Source organism: Eptatretus burgeri, chromosome 4 (genome assembly GCF_056783735.1).
Source record: "Eptatretus burgeri isolate ZD-2024b chromosome 4, Ebu_testis_v1, whole genome shotgun sequence".
NCBI lineage: Eukaryota > Metazoa > Chordata > Myxini > Myxiniformes > Myxinidae > Eptatretus > Eptatretus burgeri.
Genome location: NC_140964.1, coordinates 74,620,045 through 74,641,572, shown reverse-complemented (window position 1 = coordinate 74,641,572; position 21,528 = coordinate 74,620,045). Strand labels below are relative to the sequence as shown.

Here is a 21,528-nt window from a genome sequence, read left to right as displayed (position 1 = left end):
CCCTTAGCGGACCGTGGTCGCCAATATTTTGACGGCGTGGAGTAGAGTTAATTGCCTAATTTCAATATACCTAAGTACCCACGTTTCTAACTACCAGGGAAAACCACACCCTCAACGGACCTCGGGCGGAATGGTCCGTTTACCGAGCCCGATCTGGGTGTAAACAGAGTGGGGATTACCAAGATCCGTCGGTCCAAATGAACAATTTACGGCACGAACGGCCTTACTACTTCTCAAGCCCGCACCATGCTTGGTGGATGGGAGAAACGACAGGCAACGAACTGGAACATTTAACAGATATTTATTTACAATAATAAGACAGTGCAGACTTAATCACGAATATCAGGCAGGCAATGTACAGTGAGCAAAAGCACTTAACAATTCTACTTAACAGACTGGCGTCACACACACACACACACACACACACACACACCCAACAGAAATGGACCCCGTGGGTCTTTATTCGGCCCCTCAGCCCAGGAGGGAAAGGCAAGCTGGAGACCAGGGTCCTGTGGGTACCTGGCCGCCTCGTGTGGTTCGGTCCGCGACTGCACGTGCGGGACTTGTGGTTCGTGGGAGCTTGGAGGGCAAGCAGCCGAGACTCCAGACTCTGCAACGAGGATACGGCGCCCAACGTGGGGCGAAACAGGAGCAATGGCAGCGAGCCCAGACACGAACCCTTCTCACTCGACCAACCGCGCGACCACCACAACCAAGACCACTTGAACCACGACCAAGACCGCTTGAACCACCACCAAGACCAAGCCACACAGACCGACTGCTCGCCACCCGACTTATTCCTGGCCATTCTGGCTTCTCATTGGCTGGGGCGCGCATGCGATGCTCGCCTTTCGCTCATTGGGCAGAGGAAACACTCCATGCCTTTTTTTGGAGCGGGGCTCCGATCTGAGGTGATGGAAACCCCGCCGCACGTCTGTGCTCGGCACGCATGCGCGTGAGGAAGGCCAATGATGGCACGAGCGAAGGAGGGATTTAAGATGTTAAAAAACTGACGAATAAAGAAACCCGCAGCGCACATATGAAATTAACCCATTCGACAGAAGGACGGGACCCTAACTATAACACATACTTATCGAAATAACTGAACTGTGGGGACTGCTGACTGTCTGTGTGCAGGAGGCTTCCAAATCAGTAACAATATTAAGTTTTGAATGAAAAACAAAGGTTCTGTAATATTAACAGTGAAATACAGAATTGTGGAGAACAAATACTTTTGTCAATTTCAACTTACTTTTAGACAAAATTGTTCTGTATTTGAAAAAAGTGCAAGGGTGAAAATTTTTGACCATGACTGCATGTTGACCTCAAAAAGAATTGGTGGTTGAATTCAGTGAGCTGATATGAAAATCCTCTTCAAATTTCAGGTCAATCGGATGAAAATCGAGGATTTTAGAAATGCCACGAAGTTGTTGACCTTTGACCTATGTTGACCTTTTGGCTTTTGACCTCAAAAATAATTTGTGGTTGAATTTGGTGACCTGACATGAAAACGCTGTTGAAATTTCAAGTCAATCAATCGGATGAAAATTGACAATTATAGATTGCGTTGCTCAGCCGGTGGGTCGCCAAGATAGCTCAGATGGCAGAGCACTGGAACAGTTTTCCACAGGACCTGGGTTCGATTCCTGGTCTGGGCACGTAATTTTTCCACATATATTGATGATGTTCGATTGTATTAATATTCTCTTTATGTATGTATACGAGGTGTGTTCAAAAAGTATCCAACCTTAATTTTTCGTTCGTAAACAAATGAAGCTAGGGAGGCATGGTTTGGTGCACGTATGTCGGCGATCCTAATCCGTATGCGTGAATATTTTCCCACCTGCAGAAGCTGTCAGTCGCCGACAGACCGCCGATGGGTGAGGAAGTAGAAATGAGCGCCGTGGGATTTTCGTTTTTGACAAAATGACGGATCACTGTGGTCTCATCGCCAGTGATCACTGTGTTGAAGAAGTTGGGATCGCTATTCAGTCTCCAGCATGTCCTGTGCGATCTCCAAACGGAGTTGCTTCTGCTCGATCGTTAGCAGCATTGGCACCAACTTCACTGAGATTCTCCTTGAGCCCAAATCCTCAGTCACAATGGAATGAACGGATCCAATGCTGACACCCGCCTCGTCTGCAAGTTCTCTGATCGTGATTCGACGATCCTGCATCAGCAGGGTCCTCACTTGGTCAATGACGATCTCATTTCGGGATGTTGAGGGCCTACCAGATCGTGCTTCACTTTCGACTGATGTGCGACCATCTTTGAAGCGGTTTTACCACTCCTGTGTGGTGCCCATTGCTTCGTTCCCAAAGGCCTGTTGAATCTTGCGGATCGTTTCCACTTTGGAATCGCCAAGCTTTACACAAAATTTGATGCAGTAGTGTTGTTCAAGTTTTTCCGTCATTTTGTCAAATACGAAAATCCGACGGCGCTCACTTACACTTCCTCACTCATCAGCGGTCTGTCGGCGACTGACAGCTTCTGCAGGCGGGAAAATATTCACGCATACGGATTAGGATCGCCAACATACGTGCACCAAACCATGCCTCCCGAGCTTCATTTGTTTACACACGAAAAATTAAGGTTGGATACTTTTTGAACACACCTCGTATGTGTGTATGTATATATATTGTTGCGAATTCGCGCCCGCCGGTGTGCGAACAGCCACGTAACTCGAATCGTGGCACGTCGCCCACTGGACGGACAATTCTGTCGTGACCCTCTCGGACTAACGCCGGGAGCTAGTCACGGGTGGGCCTTTCAGCCTCACCACGATCGTGCCAATCGGCCCCCCGTGTGGGATAGGGTTGTTCGCCAAACTCGACCGACCTAAGTACCCACGCGGAGGGTAGACCGGGCGATCGCACCTCGCCGCAGGTCGACTCTGGACACGGGCCGCTTAAGCGATCTGTTCCGTACTATCGGGATAACCGAGCGGTGTTATCGTCGGCCTCAACGGTTCCGATTAATTATCGGGCGTATTAAGCCCACTACCAACCCTTTACGTGAAGCAAGATGGAGATTCAATTAAAGAAAAGACGAAGCGAAATGGGAAAACAGTTCAACATGATGCACATTTATTCCGCGGCACATGGAGAGCACACATATACAATTAAACAGAATTAACATAAAGCAATTGCAACAAAAGAAACACAACAATGCAGATCTACAACCGACTACGCGTACACACGGCAACACTTACACAGTTTTACTTCACCAGACTGGTGCCACACACACACACACACACACACACACACACACGTTTACACAGAAACAAAAGAAAAGGGCCACCCTCAAAGACAAGGGGGCAGACGGGGCCTGTGGGCCAATATTTGCGCGGGACCTGAAAGAGCGGTCAGGTCCGCGAGACCGGGTGGATCGTACCCGTGTCTTTGTGATGAGCCGCAAATGTGGCAGCGCGGCGGTGCTCCGACTTCTTGCTCCTTCGCGGGTTTCGTTGGCACTGCTTGGAGTGGGGTGGGAACGGGGCCCCCTTTTCGCACTATCTCAGCGTGGGGGGAAAAAAGGGGGGGAATTGTTGATGCTCTGGGGAAAGAGGATAGCTGGCTTGCTTGGGTCCCGTGACGAGCGATTCCACTGCGACCTCGTCGCCGACCGCCGTCTTCCTTGCCTCAGACCCGAGCTCCTCGGTCTCTTCCCCAATTCTCCTCAGCCGACTGCCGCAAACCACCTGTATGCCCTCGCCTCCCGACTCCACTCCGCGCTCCAACCCGACTTTGCCCAAAACACTCTCCGCTCTTCCAAGGCCGACTCGACCCAAACCGACTCGACCAAAACTGACTCAACCCAAATTCGCCCCGCGCTCGGTGCTTTATAGGCCGGCAGGAGAACCCATATGCAAATTTCTGGATCAGAACGAGCTCGGAGGTGGAGCCACGCTCGCCCATTGGACGGAGAAAAAGGGGCGTGAACCTCCCCTGATCCTAGAATTTGCATATCTCTATTCTACACCGACGCGCCTGGAGGCGGGGCCAAACCGCCCCGCGCTTGCTGATTGGACGGATCACAAGTGGGCGTGTAGCATTGCTGATCCGAATTCTCCTCGGAAAGGCCACATTTTGCACTCGCGGCTCGGCGCGTGTCCCGTACGAGCCCAGCACAGCCTGACGCTCGGTGCTCACAAGTGGTGCAGGAATGGCCGCAGAAGGAGAGAGGTGAAGGTGCTGGAGGGTTTATGGTGGTGGTTTATGGCCATGGTGCCATTTGGAATGGCGGTGATGCTATGTTTGCGGGAGCGAGTTGTGAAGGTAAAGATCGTGGCTGTTGGCGTGATTGTTGTTGTGAAGGTAAAGATCGTGGCTGTTGGCGTGATTGTTGTTGTGAAGCGGCGTTGTGGTTGGTGGTTGTTGTGTGATGGCGGTTGAGACGTGGTTGGTTCAAAATAAAGATAGAACAGAAAAACGGCTATCTCAAAGAGTCGCAGCCCGAATGAATCACATTTATTCCCTCTAAACAACGGGTTTGGGCTAACTACACATGTACTTACAGAGATATCTCACCTTCGGGACCTGAATGGTGGTTTGCGAATTTCCACAACCGCAACAATATATATATATATATATATATATATATATATATATATATATATGTATGTATAATTCCAGCTGTGTGTGTGTGTGTGTGTGTGTGTGTGTGTGTGTGTGTGTGTGTTTCTGTATGTGTGTCTGCGACCGCCATTTCTCGACAACCACTGGTCCGATCTGATTTAAACTTGCCAGGAATATTGCCGGGGACCCGAGGATGTGCCTTTTGAAGGTTTGATATTAATCGGGCAAGCGGTTCCCAAGTTACGGCCATTTATCTGTCAACCAATGACAGGACACGGTGCTATGATGTCACAAATGACGTCACAATGCTTTTTTTTTTGGATATGTCACAATTGACGCTGGGACCTGAGTATGTGCCTTTTCAAAGTTTGATATCGTTCTTCATCCGTTTCAGCTGCTTCCCAAGTGTTTCCCAAGTTACGGCCATTTATTTGCCAACCAATGACAGGACACGGTGCTATGACGTCACGAATGACGTCACAATTGTTTTTTTTTGCACATACGGGCACGCACCTACGGGCCCGCACTTTTGTGTGTGTGTAGATGTGTGTGTATGTGTGTATATATGTATGTATATACGTGTATACGTGTATATGTATATGTATATATATGAAAATATTGTTGCGGTTTTCGCGCCCGCCGGCGTGCGACGGCCACGTAACTCGAATCGCGGCACGTCGCCCACCGGACGGACAATCCAGTCGTGACCCTCTCGGACTAACGCCGGGAACCAGTCACGGGTGGACCTTTCGGTCTCACCGCGATCGAGCCAATCAGCCCCCGCGTGGGATAGGGTTGCTCGCCAAATTCGAACTACCTAAGTACCCACGCGGAGGGTAGACCGGGCGATCGCACCTCGCCGCAGGTCGACTTCGGACACGGGCCATAGCGACCCGTTCCGTACTATCCAGAATAACCGAGCGGTGTTATCGTCGACCTCGACGGTTCGATTAATTATCGGGCGTATTCAGCCCACTACCAACCCTTTACGTGAAGCAAGATGGGGATTCAATGGAGGAAAAGACGAAGCAGCGGGAAACAGTTCAACAATAAAGCACGTTTATTCTCGACGAACGGAAAGCACACAAATACAATTCCACCAAATGCACACAAAAAAGAAAACACAATTCCATTTACACAAAAAGCAAATATAAAAGTGAAAACACAGTGCAGAGCTAATACCGACTACCGAGCACACGGCAACACTTATACAATTCTACTTCACAGACGGCGCCGACAACACCTACCCAAAACCAAGGAAAGAAAATACCCTCAAGAATGAGGTAGGCCTGGGGCCGAGACCTGGTCGGGCCTACCCGTCTGGTGATGAGACGCGGAGCGGCGATGGCCCCGCAACCCGCGGGCCTCGTGGACAGTGCCTGGCAGGGGGGTGGGAACGGGCCCCCTTGGTCGCACTATCTCAGCGCGGGGGGAAACAGGAGGGGGGGTTGCTGATGCTCGGGGTATAGAGGATCTTTATTATGTGCGACGAGCGTCTCCACCTCGGCCAGGTCGCGCTGCCGGCCTCCCTCGGGCGCGCAGCTCCTTGCACGACGCGAGCACCCTTCGTCCGACTCGCCGCCTCTCCACAGCTCGTCCCCTCCGTTCCGACTCTCCTTCGCCTCGTTCCGACCTTTACGACTCCCTTCTTCCTCGTTCCGACTTCTTACTCTCCTTTCTTCCTCGTTCCGACTTCTTACTCCCCCTTTTACTGACGAACACCGTCCTTTTATCCCCCCGTAACTTCGCCTTTGACCCCCTCCCTTTGACCTTTCAACTCGCTCCCCATTGGCCCGACAAAAAGTGGGCGTGAAGGCTTTTTGATCCACAAATTTGCATATATCGATCGCCCTGGGGCGGAGCCAGTCGCCCCTCGCTCACCGATTGGACGGCAAAAAGTGGGCGTGTGTCGTTTTCGATCCGTTTTTGAAGCAGAAAATCCGTGATTTTGTACACGCTGTTCAACGTGCGCCCTACACGAGTCCAGCATCGGTGCCCATGAGTGGCGCGAGATGACGGTGATGCGATGGTGGCGAGTTGTGACGGTAAAGGTCATGGCGGTTGTGGTGAAGCGGCGTTGTGGTTGGTGGTTGATGTTGTGGTTGTGATGGTGGCGATTGGTCCAAAATAAAGATAGTAAAAGAAAAACGGCTATCCTGAAGAGTCGCAGCACGTATAAATGACATGTATTCCCACTAGACAACGGGTTTGGGCCTAACTACACATGCACTTACCGAGATACCTCACCTAAGGGACCTGAATGGTGGTTTGCGAATCTGGTAACCACAACACTACCCCCTTCCCTTTTTACAGACTCGTCCCGAGTCGTCAAATTTTCGTGTGCCATCATGTGTAGTTTTCCCCTAGTACATTTTACCTACGGATCCCTGAGTGCGACATTCATGGTATTCGTGTCCCCAAAATAAATAACCTGAGGGCTGCGTAACTACCTAAACAAACTCACTCACACGGACGACTTAAATAAAATTGCCGGCGCTAAGACATACATGCCGGGGGCGCACTCATATTTACAGTACATCTTAACCTTAACTTACAAATCTTACACTAAACCATGGCCCAGGATCATTGAACTCTGCAAAAGAAAGCAGTTAGCAGGGAGCCAGGCTGCCCGCATGCAGTCTCTGGCTCAAAACAATGCAGGTGACAGGGAACGTGGCTGGCTGCTCACACGCAGTCCAAGGCCTTCCCTTTTGAACTGAACGCAGTGAACCACAACGGTGCATGGGCTGCACAAACGTAGTCTCCGTGCCAGCTCAAGTGGCACACGCAATGAGCACAACGAATGGATGCATGGACACAAACACGGTGCACGGGCCGCCACTGCAGGCCCGTGTTGTAGCTGCCAACAGGGCAGTTCTCGCAGCTTGCAAACTGTTGCTTTTACGATCCTGGCGCACATGGAAATGAACAGGGGGGGGCAAAGCAAAATTGAACGGGGCTGGTGCACATGGGCAGTGGGCATGGCATGGCAAAGGTGCAGGCAACACAGCCCGCAGAAGAAGGCCGCTGCAGGCAAACACAGCCCGCAGATGAACTGGCCGGCACAGGCCTTGAAGAAAACAGCCAGCAGATGAACTGGCCGGTACAGGCCTTGCAGCACAACAACAGCTGCCGATGAAGTTGGCCGGCCTCCGCCTCGAAGAAAAACACGGCCAGCCGATGGAGTTGGCTAGCCTTTGCCGTTCAGTGGAGGTTGGTGGAGGGAGTGCGGTGGTGCTGGCCACTTGGAAGGCGGGCTCGGACCTACCTACCTGTCTCCCTCCCAACCTATCGCCTTTGCCTGTCACTGTCTATACCCACTCCCTTAATTTGTCAAACCCCAATTTAGCCCCACTTATTTTTTTTTGTTGTTTTTATTTTTACTTCCCCACTATAAATCGTCCCCTAACCCCCTTTATCGTCCTTGTTCGGCTAACCTATCCTGTCACCTAGCCTACTCCCAACCCCTACGTTCCCTTCCCGGAGGGGAATAAGGGAGAGCTAACGTCCTGTGTCGAGGCCCAACGAAGCCTCAGAATGGCCTCCCCAGAGTTCGGCGATCTAACCCAAAGTGGGTCCAGCGGCCCACAACGACAGCGAGGGGATGGATGGTGCGGAGGGGTACACTTCCTAATCTACCCTAACCATTAACTCTTAAACTACCCCGGGGCTTTCAACAAGCGCCTCTCGCTTAAACTATTGGTTCTATAAACCCAGATTCCCGTCGCCTGTGTTGGTGTCCTTACAATTTCGGGCCTCGCCCCCCAATTTTCTCTCCGTGCCCTCACACGGTCTCCTGGCTGGGACACGTGGCTCCCTTTGGCAGGCACGACCCTCTGCCGAATCTCCCGCTATGGCACCCCCGGGCACTACACTGCCTCCGAGCCTACCAGCTCCCTAACACCGGGGAGTGCCCCCCATGGCACCTCCCCTGAAACGCACACGTGGCAGGCCGGCCTCCCGGGCCCCTTTCCGAGGGTCACCCGTGCCCACAACACTGCCCACGCGGCTAATGGCGCCCCAGGCCCCCGCACCAAGCAGGCGCACCCGTGCCCACTACTCTATCCCGGCCCCCCATGGGCCCTTGGCCTACCGCGGCCGACTAGCCTGGTGCCCGGGGTACCCACTCAGCGATACTCACCTTTCGCAGCCACGCTCCCAAGCCCGTCAACAGGGCTCCTGCACCCCTCCAAATGGGTCTCGAGCCTACTTTCCCACCAACAGCAAAACGACCTCCATTTTCAATTTGACTAACCCAGCTAACTCACTTTACTCTGACCCCGGGGTCCCTTGGGCGGGAGTCACTCCTCCCCCCAATCACTCATCGCACCATGCATTCCCCAATCGCTCCACACACACAGACCCGCTGGCCTCACTCACTCAACATGTACGCGTACTCACCTCACAACCCACAACTCTTCAACCCACTCACCGCTGAACTCTGCCATCCTTCTAACTACATCCCCTAACTAACTGGTGCTCCCACGTCGTCCCTTAAACTAGTAGCACGTTCCTTTTAACCTACGTAGCTAAACTACGTCAACTCTACACATTCACTGTCTGTCACTGTCTCCAAATCAATCATTTTATTTCCCAACCTAAATCTGGCTACAATCCCTCTAACTAATCCATTCCACGGACTCCATGAGGACTTACCCCTGCCCCATGAAGTCGGTCTAGCTAAGCTAACCCTTCCCCCTAACTAGTTTTCATCCTGTGCCCAGGTAAGGGGGTCTTTCACCCCTTGCCCAGGAATCCTTTGCACCCGAAAGTGAGGCTTGGCTTTCCTTTTTTTTTTTTCCCATGCGCAGCACCTGCGCGGCAACTCAGAGCTCGCGCACTTTGCACCTGTCCGTGACGTCATGCAGCTGCACGTGTTCCTCGTCCCTCCTTGGACGCTACCATCCGGCAGAGATACCCCTCCTGCCGAATTCCAACCCCACGTGCAGCCATGACGTCACCGTGCGCATAAAAAAAACACAAGCCACACGTCTCGAGGGGTTCCCCACGCGAACACATGTGCTTTGCCCGTTGGAGCTTAACACACACGATCGCGTGGAGAACCCGTCCGGTCCAAATCCATTTACCTGCCTAAACTTTGTCCGTCCGCGGGATCGGCAAATCCACCGCGTGCGTTTCCGGACCGGGACTTCACTCTCGCAAGCGAGCACGTGGTGGTCTCGTGCGTTGCACAGCACGAACCGCGTGCTCACTGCTGGGCGAACCCGGCACGGTCCTCGAAACAACTACAGCCGCTACTCGGCTTTCTTTCTTCTGTCGCCTTCGTCGTCTCCATTCCACACACGCATACCTGCGTGTTACGACGCACACAGTCCACACCATTAAACTCACACCGGGAGACGCGGCTGCGTGCTCCCGCATGCCAACCGACATCTCCCTCTCATACCGCTCTCTCACACACACGGTCTCCCTTGCATAACCCATACCACTCACACGTGGTGCTCCATTCACTCGTGCCTCACTCACACACGCGGGGGCACTCAACCGCTGTGCCTCATCCACACACCGTGCCTCATCCACACACGGTTCCTCACCCACACACGCGGGGGCACTAACCCGCGGTGCCTCATCCATACAGGCCGTTTCACTCACACACCATGTACTCACCTCACACGGTGCCTCATCCACACACGGCGTGCTGGGAAGCACGTACTCCGGCACCATCGCCACCACACCACTCACACACGGGGTCGCTTCCACACACGGGGACGCACTCACACCTTGCACCACACACACAGGGACAACCACACTGGGGATTTGTGTCCCCACAAGGGTCTCCGGGGCCTCCATACCCCCCAAGCTCTCCGTGCACCTGTCCACAGCACTCGTCCCCTCAACCTCGCAAAGCACGACCGAACTCACCTGGTCGTGACTCGCCTCAAGGGGGCATACTCCCTCCCCTCGTTCCTGGAGGAGGCCATCCCGCTGCTCGCACCGGGTCCCTACACGCTCCGCGAGCTCACCCCCATTATCCTCCACTACCTCCGTGTGTGCGTGTGCGTCACTTACCCCGTCTTCATCGTGTAGTCTTCCCTCTATTTTTTCTGTCTCCCGTGTCTCTGCCAACTCTTCACCCTTTACCTCCCTCGTCTCAACTATTATTTCCGTTGTCGTCACCTCGTGTCTCGTCTCACACGTTTTGGTCTCCCCATTTAATTTTTCCCTTTCGGTCATCGTCACGACCCTCGCCCAACACGTTCCACGAATTATTTTTTCACCCGCCTCCACCGCGGGCCTGTCAGCCGTTGCACCCCCACCCAGCTCGTTTGCTCCCACACGTGGAGTCGCCATTCCCAGCTCCCTGGTCCCGGCCTTCATGCCCGCCTGCAGGCATCGGCCCATGTTCTGCGTCTCACCCCGCAGCTTTTTCGTTTCTTCCTTCATGTGCTTGTTCATGCCTTTCATTTCGTTTATAATTTCATTTGCGTTTGTATCCATCTTTTCGATTATTTGTTGTGCATTCGCATCCATCTTTTCGTTCATGCCTTTCATTTCGTTTTTCATTTCATTTGTGTTTGCATCCATTTTTTCGATCATTTTCGCATTCATCTTTTCGTTCATTGCCGCCAGCATGGCTATAAGCTGGGCCATGTTGGATGCACTCAGCTGAACCGTTTTAGCAAGGGTTTTGGTGGAGAGGGGGGGGAAGGTGTCATACACCGCGGCCGCACCCACCTCGGGCCCTGGGTTCAGTTGGGCGAGTCCGTGTTCCTGCACAATCAACATTTCCTGCTCGGGGATTCCATCCTGGACCATGGATTCTACATTACTACACATATACATTTCTTATACCCCCGGCTCCCGCTCGCCTTGAGACGCCATCTTGCTTCTCGTGAAGGGTTAATTTAGCTCGCTCGTAATTTGGAGGGAATCGGGGGTCGCTTCTCTCACCCCTGGACCGATTCCCGTGAATTTAGCCGGAGACAGGAGAGCCTGTTTTCCTGTTCTCCGATACCAGTGCCGCGAGGAGGGCGATGAATTTGTATCCCACTTCTGACACCAGTGTTGCGGTTTTCGCGCCCGCCGGCGTGCGACGGCCACGTAACTCGAATCGCGGCACGTCGCCCACCGGACGGACAATCCAGTCGTGACCCTCTCGGACTAACGCCGGGAACCAGTCACGGGTGGACCTTTCGATCTCACCGCGATCGAGCCAATCAGCCCCCGCGTGGGATAGGGTTGCTTGCCAAATTCGAACTACCTAAGTACCCACGCGGAGGGTAGACCGGGCGTCGCACCTCGCCGCAGGTCGACTTCGGACACGGGCCACTTAAGCGACCCGTTCCGTACTATCAGAATAACCGAGCGGTGTTATCGTCGACCTCGACGGTTCGATTAATTATCGGGCGTATTCAGCCCACTACCAACCCTTTACGTGAAGCAAGATGGGGATTCAATGGAGGAAAAGACGAAGCGAAGCGGGAAACAGTTCAACAATAAAGCACGTTTATTCTCGACGAACGGAAAGCACACAAATACAATTCCACCAAATGCACACAAAAAAGAAAACACAATTCCATTTACACAAAAAGCAAATATAAAAGTGAAAACACAGTGCAGAGCTAATACCGACTACCGAGCACACGGCAACACTTATACAATTCTACTTCACAGACGGCGCCGACAACACATACCCAAAACCAAGGAAAGAAAATACCCTCAAGAATGAGGTAGGCCTGGGGCCGAGACCTGGTCGGGCCTACCCGTCTGGTGATGAGACGCGGAGCGCGATGGCCCCGCAACCCGCGGGCCTCGTGGACAGTGCCTGGCAGGGGGTGGGAACGGGCCCCCTTGGTCGCACTATCTCAGCGCGGGGGGGGAAACAGGAGGGGGTTGCTGATGCTCGGGGTATAGAGGATCTTTATTATGTGCGACGAGCGTCTCCCACCTCGGCCAGGTCGCGCTGCCGGCCTCCCTCGGGCGCGCAGCTCCTTGCACGGCGCGAGCACCCTTCGTCCGACTCGCCGCCTCCACAGCTCGTCCCCTCCGTTCCGACTCTCCTTCGCCTCGTTCCGACCTTTACGACTCCCTTCTTCCTCGTTCCGACTACTTACTCTCCTTTCTTCCTCGTTCCGACTTCTTACTCCCCCTTTTTCTGTCGAACACCGCCCTTTTTATCCCCCGTAACTTCGCCTTTGACCCCCTCCCTTTGACCTTTCAACTCGCTCCCCATTGGCCCGACAAAAAGTGGGCGTGAAGGCTTTTGATCCACAAATTTGCATATATCGATCGCCCTGGGGGCGGGAGCCAGTCGCCCCTCGCTCACCGATTGGACGGCAAAAAGTGGGCGTGTGTCGTTTTCGATCCGTTTTTGAAGCAGAAAATCCGTGATTTTGTACACGCTGTTCAACGTGCGCCCTACACGAGTCCAGCATCGGTGCCCATGAGTGGCGCGAGATGACGGTGATGCGATGGTGGCGAGTTGTGACGGTAAAGGTCATGGCGGTTGTGGTGAAGCGGCGTTGTGGTTGGTGGTTGATGTTGTGGTTGTGATGGTGGCGATTGGTCCAAAATAAAGATAGTAAAAGAAAAAACGGCTATCCTGAAGAGTCGCAGCACGTATAAATGACATGTATTCCCACTAGACAACGGGTTTGGGCCTAACTACACATGCACTTACCGAGATACCTCACCTAAGGGACCTGAATGGTGGTTTGCGAATCTGGTAACCACAACAATATATATATATATATATATATATATATATATATATATATATATATATATATATATATATATATATATATATATATATATATATATATATATATATATATATATATATATATATATATATATATATATATATATATATATATATATATATATATATATGTATATAGACATGCCCCTCCTGACTTATGGTGAACATTGCCACGGATTGTCTCACACGGTAAAACCGCATTATCCGCAAAGAACAACCTTTCGTCTGCCACCCAGACGATTGTTCCCGCAAATGCAAACCATTCAACCAGAAGGCACATGATGTGATTGGCAGGTAAATTGAAACGTGGAGTGTGACGAGCACTCCCCAGGTGGAGTGTAGGACTATGTCAAATGGAGATCGGGGGAGTGCTCGTCACACTCCACATGTTTCGATTTACCCGCCGATCGCATCACAAAACCTGTGGAGTGTCGGACTGTGTCGCTGTCACTGTCATTTGCAGCTTCCTTCTCCCAAATAATGTCTCCTCTGTGCCGTCCATGTTGTTGGAGATGCAGCATTTCACAAATGCTCGCTTGATGATATCCACACCTTGATGATTTGGCCGCAGATCATCGGAATCGACCTTTTTCATCCTTCCGATGAACGCCGGCAGTCTCCTAGTCTTCATTGTGCTCAGCAAATGTGGTGACGGGAGTAATGGTGAAGGTTCAACCAAGATGCATGTGGCCAATGCTACTCGGAATCCAGGTCGAAAATCCCGGCGGAAAACACATCACAAAATGTTGATTTTCAACTGATGAGAATACCAAGTCCAGGAAATAGGAAAGTCTGTCTGTGGTGATTCCACCCAGATGCAGCTCATGTTCCTCGAAAGCTGGGTCTAATACAAAGGCCTGTGAAGTAAGAAAGTTCGTCTGGTCGGCGCGAGTAATCCGCAGGAAGCAAGTTAGGAACCACTGATAGAAACGAGGAAAAACGAAGGGAACCAGGAAGAACAAAGAGAACCAAAGGAAGTCAAAATAACCGAGCATCACTAGTACTTCTTAAAGCTTCACCGTCCCACGTGGGTCCTCGCTCTCCGTGAGATTATTCTTATTCCTTTTAAATCCATTTCCTGGACTTCTCGACAAGTACTCGGGGTCATTGGTTGTTCCTAGTTTTAAACCACGCCCTGCTATCCAGCATTTGCTTGCATCGCATCAGCATGTAAAGAACAATCTTGGTGGATTAATTCTGCCTGCACTGGATGTTCATTTAGAAAATGATGCAAGCAAAAAGATAGTCACCACTACAAGTCCCTCGTCTTCCACCTCTTCTGCTGCGCACGAACAATGATGCCGACTGGAAACTTGTCTTTGGACAGTGTCTTCCTCTAGAACATGACATACGAGGGAAGCTTGCCATGCAAGCATATTGGAGGTGGGTGCTCCGTTCTTGGACTCTCGCTATTGTGAATAATTCTTCTTTTGATGAGACCAGGTGTTCTTCTTCTTTTGTGTTTAATGGCATTTTTAGAGCCGCAAGGCTCTTTCTACGCCACGCTCATAAACTCCGGGTGTCTTCAGGCGTTTCCGAGCATGACATTTAATTTTCGCACATGGTTAATAAAATGTTGAGCAAACTCTTAACCTGAACCAATTTTCATAATACAAACAGTAGAATTGAGCTTAACAGCAGTTCCGTCTTCCACAAAAGTGTTCATTTGGAATATAATTGAAATTCAGCATTGATCGTTTTTAAGACTGATATTTTTTTCTATACCCCTGTATTAACCGCACCCCCAACTTTTACTTTTTTTTGCCGATATAAAAGTGCGGTTTATACACCAAAAAATACGATACTTGACAAAAAAAAATTTTTGCCAAGTAATAACAGACCACATCGCAATACTCACGTGCTTGGTCTGTGGTCGTGGCATGAGTAATTCTCATCAACATTTTTATTTTGGTTTTATGATTCAAAGCATTTCCATGGCAACCTCTTTGCCTCGTAAAATAATGAATGAAAATACATTTTGAACAAGGAGTAAAATATATTAACATTGAAGTGCCTTTCCAGCTGATAGTATTCCAAGATGTATTACCTGTATGATTTGGTAATATCAGTGTTATTGAGGTAAAAGGGTTTTATTTAACTCCAAAATCATGAAACGCTTTCACCCTCCAACCCCCTTTCCTTGTCCTCTTTCTTCCTTCCTCATTTGCAGGTGCAGCTCGGATCATTGCTTGCACAGCCTAAAGAAGAGCTGCAGAGATTAGCTGGGGTGGCCAGTAATTGTGAACCCCCACCGGGAACAGCTCACACCAACAATCGGCGCAGTTTTGTGTTCCAGGCCCTGTCTCCTGATCCAAAGGTGGAAAAGCGAGAGAAAGTTGCAAACAAACGATCTTTGGTGAGGCCTCAACGAAGAGTGTCGGATGTCCGGTATTGACAATGCATCCGAAACTCACAATAATATGATCTTGACACACAATATAGTCTTGCATAGATTGATAATTGCTCAAAAATGCAGTGTTTGGGATTTGCCTGCATTATCTTGTGGATCTGACTTGACAAGTGTCATGGTGTAAGTGAGTGTTTTTCAGTTTTGCAGAGATTAAAAAAGAAAATATCAAAATCTCCGGCACAATGTTTGAGGAAACGCTATCATGATGTAATCATGCATTCCATTCCAATGGAGTAGGTGTTGAAAGACATGTCGGATGGTGTTGATTTTTTTTTTCTTCTGTTTATGGAAATTGATACATATGTGACAGATAAATAGATAGCTCAGATTGTGCGCGCGCGTGCGTCCGTGTGAGCTTGTGATTTATTGTTTGTTTATTTATTTATTTATTTTCAATACTTTCTCTGAAGCAAACATCTTTTTATGATTCAAAGTTGTTGGTCTCATTTAATCTTCCCTTCCGACACTGCATCCGTTTAAAAATATTTCCTCCTGTCATTAACACATTCATATAAAACAATCTCCTCTGATTTTGTTTGTTCCCCTCTTCCTTCCATTGTTGGTTAAAACCATCATCCTCTGTTTTCCTTACACTTCCTGGCATATGCACAGAGAGAAGTGTGTACACACACACACACACACACACACACACACACACACACACACACACACACACACACACACACACACACACACACACACACACACACACACACACACACACACACACACACACACACACACACACACACTACTCTATCAAATCCTGAATATGTTTCTGTTTCGACTCCTTTTTTAAGATTGGGACACTTTTTTTTTTTCGTCTATTCATCCTGAAAACACTTTGCTCTTGAAATGTGAAAATGAAATCCTGTCTCTTCATCATTTCTTCTCGTCCAAACAGACGAAGCCCAGCTCACCTCCTGTGACCACGACGTGTGTGAAGCGTCCTCGACACGAAGTCCCAAAGCAGCCTCAAAGTGTATTTTCTTTCCTTTAGGCAATGGAGACAAAATCTGATGCAAGAACGCGAGTCTCAAGTCCCCTCTTCCTGTCTACAACCATGAGCATGTTACGCATGTATCTCCTATTTTCATTTGTTTACAACGATTGTACATTTTATTTTGTCTCGTGCGGTGTTTTTAATCGAGACACTAACAAACGGTTTAATGAGTCGCTCGAAGTCACCTTTCTGATCCTTCAATAACTTCGTTTTGTCATCCTTTGTTATCAAAGCTTTTCCCATGGCAACCTGTTTTGCATCGTAAAGTGTAAATTTCTGTAATTACATAATTTTTATTTCACAGTGGTGTTTATTTTGCTTTTATTTCAAATAAAAATTTCCATTTGCACCATGTTATTATTCCCACGCTTTCGAAGAAAAGCGGGACTATTGTGTTGTGATTGTCTCCGCCGTCCGTCCGTCCGTCCGTATGTCCATCTGTCTTACCCTGTAACAACTCCTACACCGTTTGAAATAGGAACTTGAAACTTTGGGACATAGTAGATATATGTTTGGGGAAGTGCACAACACTTTCGGATTTTTGATATGACCCCTTGGGGTTGGGCCAGAGGGGTTTGGGGTCATGGGGGTTGATTTAAAAAAAAATTGTCATCACTTCTAAATCAAACATATTCATGAGTTACACATTTAACAACATATTTTTTTAAACACATGATGATCAGAGGGTGCTTGGGGGGTAGGGGGTGCTTTGCAGATAGGGGGTCAAAATCGCTCCTCCTATGCCGTTTGAGATAGGAACTTGAAACTGGGACATAGTAGATATATGTATGGGGAAGTGCACAACACTGTCGGATTTTTGATATGACCCCTAGGGGCCGAGCCAGAGGAGGTGGGGTCATGGGGGCTGATTTTTTTTTTTTTAAGTGTATTTACCATTGTACATGGTAAATTCTTTTCTGAAGAACTTACTTATGTGGCCCCCATGAGTGACAGACAGTCACATGTTTTACTGTATTTATCTAATTGATTATGAATAATTATAATTTATATTATACACAGTTCATTCCTATGATTAAATTGATGCACAGTTCTATATTGCTGGACAGTGTTAAATTAATGTTTCATGAAATGTTGACATGCTTGCAATGACTTCTGATTTCGTAAACATAGCAAGTCTTTGGTCATAAAGCACATCAAATAGAAAAGAATAGTCAATCCATTTTGCAAGATAAAATTTCACCTTGCGTTAATGGGTCAAAGCAGTGCGCACGGGAATATGCGATGGTGTGCCATCGACAACGTAGTTCTAGTTACCATTGAAATAAATACAACAGCCAATGTCAAAATCAATGTATTTGTTCGTTAGCCAGTCCACGCACCATGGGAGGTAGGGGTGTGTGTGTTTGTCTGTCTGTCCAGGGCATAACGTTTTTTTTTACCAGTTGAGCTTTTTTTGTCATTACATTTTCAACAAGCCTTTATTATGACAATATGGAGGAAATAATAAATGAATAGTACTTTTTTTTCCTTTTTTTTTTACCACGCGAAGAGAAAAGCGGGATTAAGCAATTGGTACACTTTGTCTGTATCAGTCTGTCTACAAACTTCAATTTATGATCGAGGAACAATTAATTTTAATTGAATGTTATATTTACCCTCGTTAGCCTGGTGTTGGCTTTGTGGTTAGGGTGGCTGGCTTGAGATCCTAGGGTCCTGAGTTTGATTCCCGTTTTCCACTGAATTAATACCAGGGGGTTGACTCAGCCTGTCATCCTTCCGAGGTCGGCGAAATGAGTACCAGTGTACTGGTCCCGGTGTATGCCCCGGTTAGAATAGGTATACCATATCCCTGTATGTCATAAGAGGCGACCAGGGTTGGCGTCAAGAAGGGCATCCGGCCATAAAAACATTGCCTCAAGAAGGGAACCATGATTGCATGGAGCCCACAAAAAAGCTAACCCCTGCTCAGCAGGGAAAAATGGCTGTAACAAGTTATATTTACCCCTCGCCAAAGGTGAGGGTATTGCATTTGGGTTTGTTTGTCTGTCTTTGTTTGTCTGCACAGAGCATGAGTATGGTTGTTTTTTTCTTTCTGCACCCACTTGTCGAATTGATGAGAAATTTTCACCAGATGAGCAGCTACTCATGTAGAATGTTTTAATGATGCGTATGATGTAATTGGTCACGTGGTGTGACAGCCATGTTGAAAAAAGGGAAAACGTTTTTATGACGTCATAATTGCATACGTAGAACGCTACATCCGATCAGTATGAAATTTTTTGTTGGTCATCTTGGGATATATTGTATATCCTGGTGTTGGCACATAGTCCGGGAGCCAACCTGTGTACGAGGCTGTTTTAGGGTTGGACCTTACAGCCTCTGCTATAAAATTTTACACCCCCAGGATGTTTAGATATATGTTTGCAGTTCATGAAAACCAATGTTGGCAATTCATAAGCTCTTGCGAAAAATTTTGGCGGCCGTTTTTGTTTGAGGAAGATTTGAAAAATTTGATAAAACAGCAATTGTCAATAAAATTTCTAAAAAAATTAAAAAATCACATTCATGAAAAATAAATGTGAACTAAATGTAAGAATTCAATCAGTGCATTGTAAAATGACAAAAAAAAATTGCCTTTGTGAAAGTAAACCTCGTAAAAGTACATAATTTTGTGAAAAATGCCTTAAAATAACGTTTTTTGAAGATGGCCTTTAGAACTTTTCTTATCATAGGCAGATGCTGCATTAGAATACTAATTTCTCTTAATGTGATATGAACATGGTATCCATGGCTAATTAAAACAGCAAATTTGATTGAGTTCTATCAATTTTTAAAGAGAAAATTAACATTTTTGTCAACCAAAGTTACCCCTACCCCCAAAATCCTCTTACTCTATTGAACACAGTTCGGTTAAGGTTTGCTGGATCCAGGTTGGGTACTTCACAGTTCACTCTTCCAAAGGAAAATTCAATGGTGTTTGGAGTGACATGGCCCTGGAGCAGACATACAACAATGAAGGGAAGACATCTCTGTTCAAACGCATATCTCAGGCACCAGCTGCTCGAGATAAATATGTGAAAACAGCACCATTTCTCACAGCTGTATCAGAGAACATAAAGTCTATGGCTAATCTAGGCCAACAGGAATCTACTCATCATGGAGAAACACAGAAGCAGGCAACAGAAGAACATATGCATGTTGAGGAGATCAAGAAAGTGATATGCCAGCAGATGATAAACCCATTCCAGTGTAACAACCAAGTGGATCTGCTCAATAGAGCAACTGGTGAGAAGGATGCTTCAAAAGACTTGGTCCATGCTCAAGCTAAGGGCATGGAAGCCATTATGAAAGCAGAAGAGGTGGTCTCTATTAAGATTGAACCACTGAAGCTGGTAACTTTCTCCTCACAGAAGAAATCAAAACCATCAAGGAAACAGAGTTTAATCAGGATCTATCAAGATGAGACTGCAACTACACGTGTGCTGTGTTTCTATCGAGATGCCGACCCAGTCACAAGACAGATTGCATTTTCCCATGAGTGGACAGACTATCCATCATCCCTGTTTGAGGTTGATCCACGCTTAGCACAGGGGTTGTAATGCGCAAAGGCAACGAGTCTGATTTCGTGGCAGTGCTAATTGCTGAAGCTGAGCAGGATGTTGTTTTACAGCTGCCATCATTACCACAGAGTGACCTATACACAGTTTATCTGGTAGACACAATGGCATTTGTAAATAAATACCAAAAAATGGGTGCGAAAACATTTGGTGAACTTCCCCAGCTGTATCTTCGCAAGCAGGTGTATCCTGCAGTTGAAACCTGAAATGTGCAACTGTGTCAACATCATTGGTGATCAGTATGATTTTGATGATAGCCATACTTTGAAGGGTGATGAGCAGCAGAGGAGAAACCAGACAGACCAGGCAAGACAATTCTCACCATCCAAGAGTCTAGAAATTCCGGACTGGAATTTATTCATGAAGAATCCAAGAAATAAAGGAAATCTTCAGAACTTCATTGGCACTTCCCTTTGTGAGAGTCCTGAAGCTATTCCGGATGGAGTGACCATCATTCTTGGTAGTATGATGGAAAACAAAGGTCACACTCTTTCCATCACATCAGCATCAAGTTCAGTTCTGGACTTACCTTGTGAAGAACATGAAGAGGCAGACACAAGGATTATTGCTCATCTTGCGTATTGTGTGGAATATCTTGATCACCATCGAGCTGTTGTGCATGCAACAGATACAGACATAATTATGCTGTGTATATATCACTTCTGCTGCTTGAACACATTGCAAGAACTCTGGATACAACGGCAGAATCAATACCTACCTATTCATGAGCTGGTAGAAGTGTTGAGCAAGAAGTACCAGAAAATCCTCTTGATGTCGCAGCTACACTTCTGTGCACATATGTGTTGTGTGGATGTGACACAGTGAGCTACCCATTCAGAAGGGGAAAAGAAGAGGTCAGGTCAGGTATGGGAGCATGTGCCAGAACAGCGCGTCGCTGCGTCCACTTTCCGCCGGTACTCCAGGGGCCTCCGTCTGGCCATCCCCCAGGCAGATGCCAGGCCCATCCCCATCTCCTTGACGGACTATGCAGGTAACAAATCTCATCCGAGTCTCTCTCAGCAACCGCTCGTTGGACACAAAATCCGACCAGCGATAGCCAAGGATTCTCCGAAGAGACCTGGTACCAAAGGAATTAAGTCTCCGTCTCAGATCCTTGGTCAAAGTCCAAGTCTTGCACCCATAGAGCAAGACTGGAAGTACCAAGGACCTGAAGACTCAGACTTTCGTCCTCCCGCACAGGTACCGGCAGCGCCACACCCCATGATCCAGTGAAT

General features: G+C 48.4%; 1 protein-coding gene across 6 annotated transcripts in view; it reads left to right on the top strand.

The window, feature by feature from the left end:
• The window catches only part of CLSPN (claspin), a 91,082-nt gene extending 74,015 nt beyond the window's left edge, over positions 1–17,067 (top strand). For 5 of the 6 annotated variants that reach the window (XM_085878699.1, XM_085878698.1, XM_085878700.1 and 2 more), the window contains 2 exons: positions 15,473–15,658; positions 16,617–17,067. In XM_085878699.1, the coding sequence (XP_085734825.1) occupies positions 15,473–15,658; positions 16,617–16,712 (282 nt within the window). In that variant the 3' untranslated portion in view covers positions 16,713–17,067. Of the gene's footprint in view, positions 1–15,472; positions 15,660–16,616 lie in introns of those variants that run through there. The other variant, XR_015057547.1, reaches the window with a different exon arrangement.
• Positions 17,068–21,528: the final 4,461 nt, after the last annotated feature.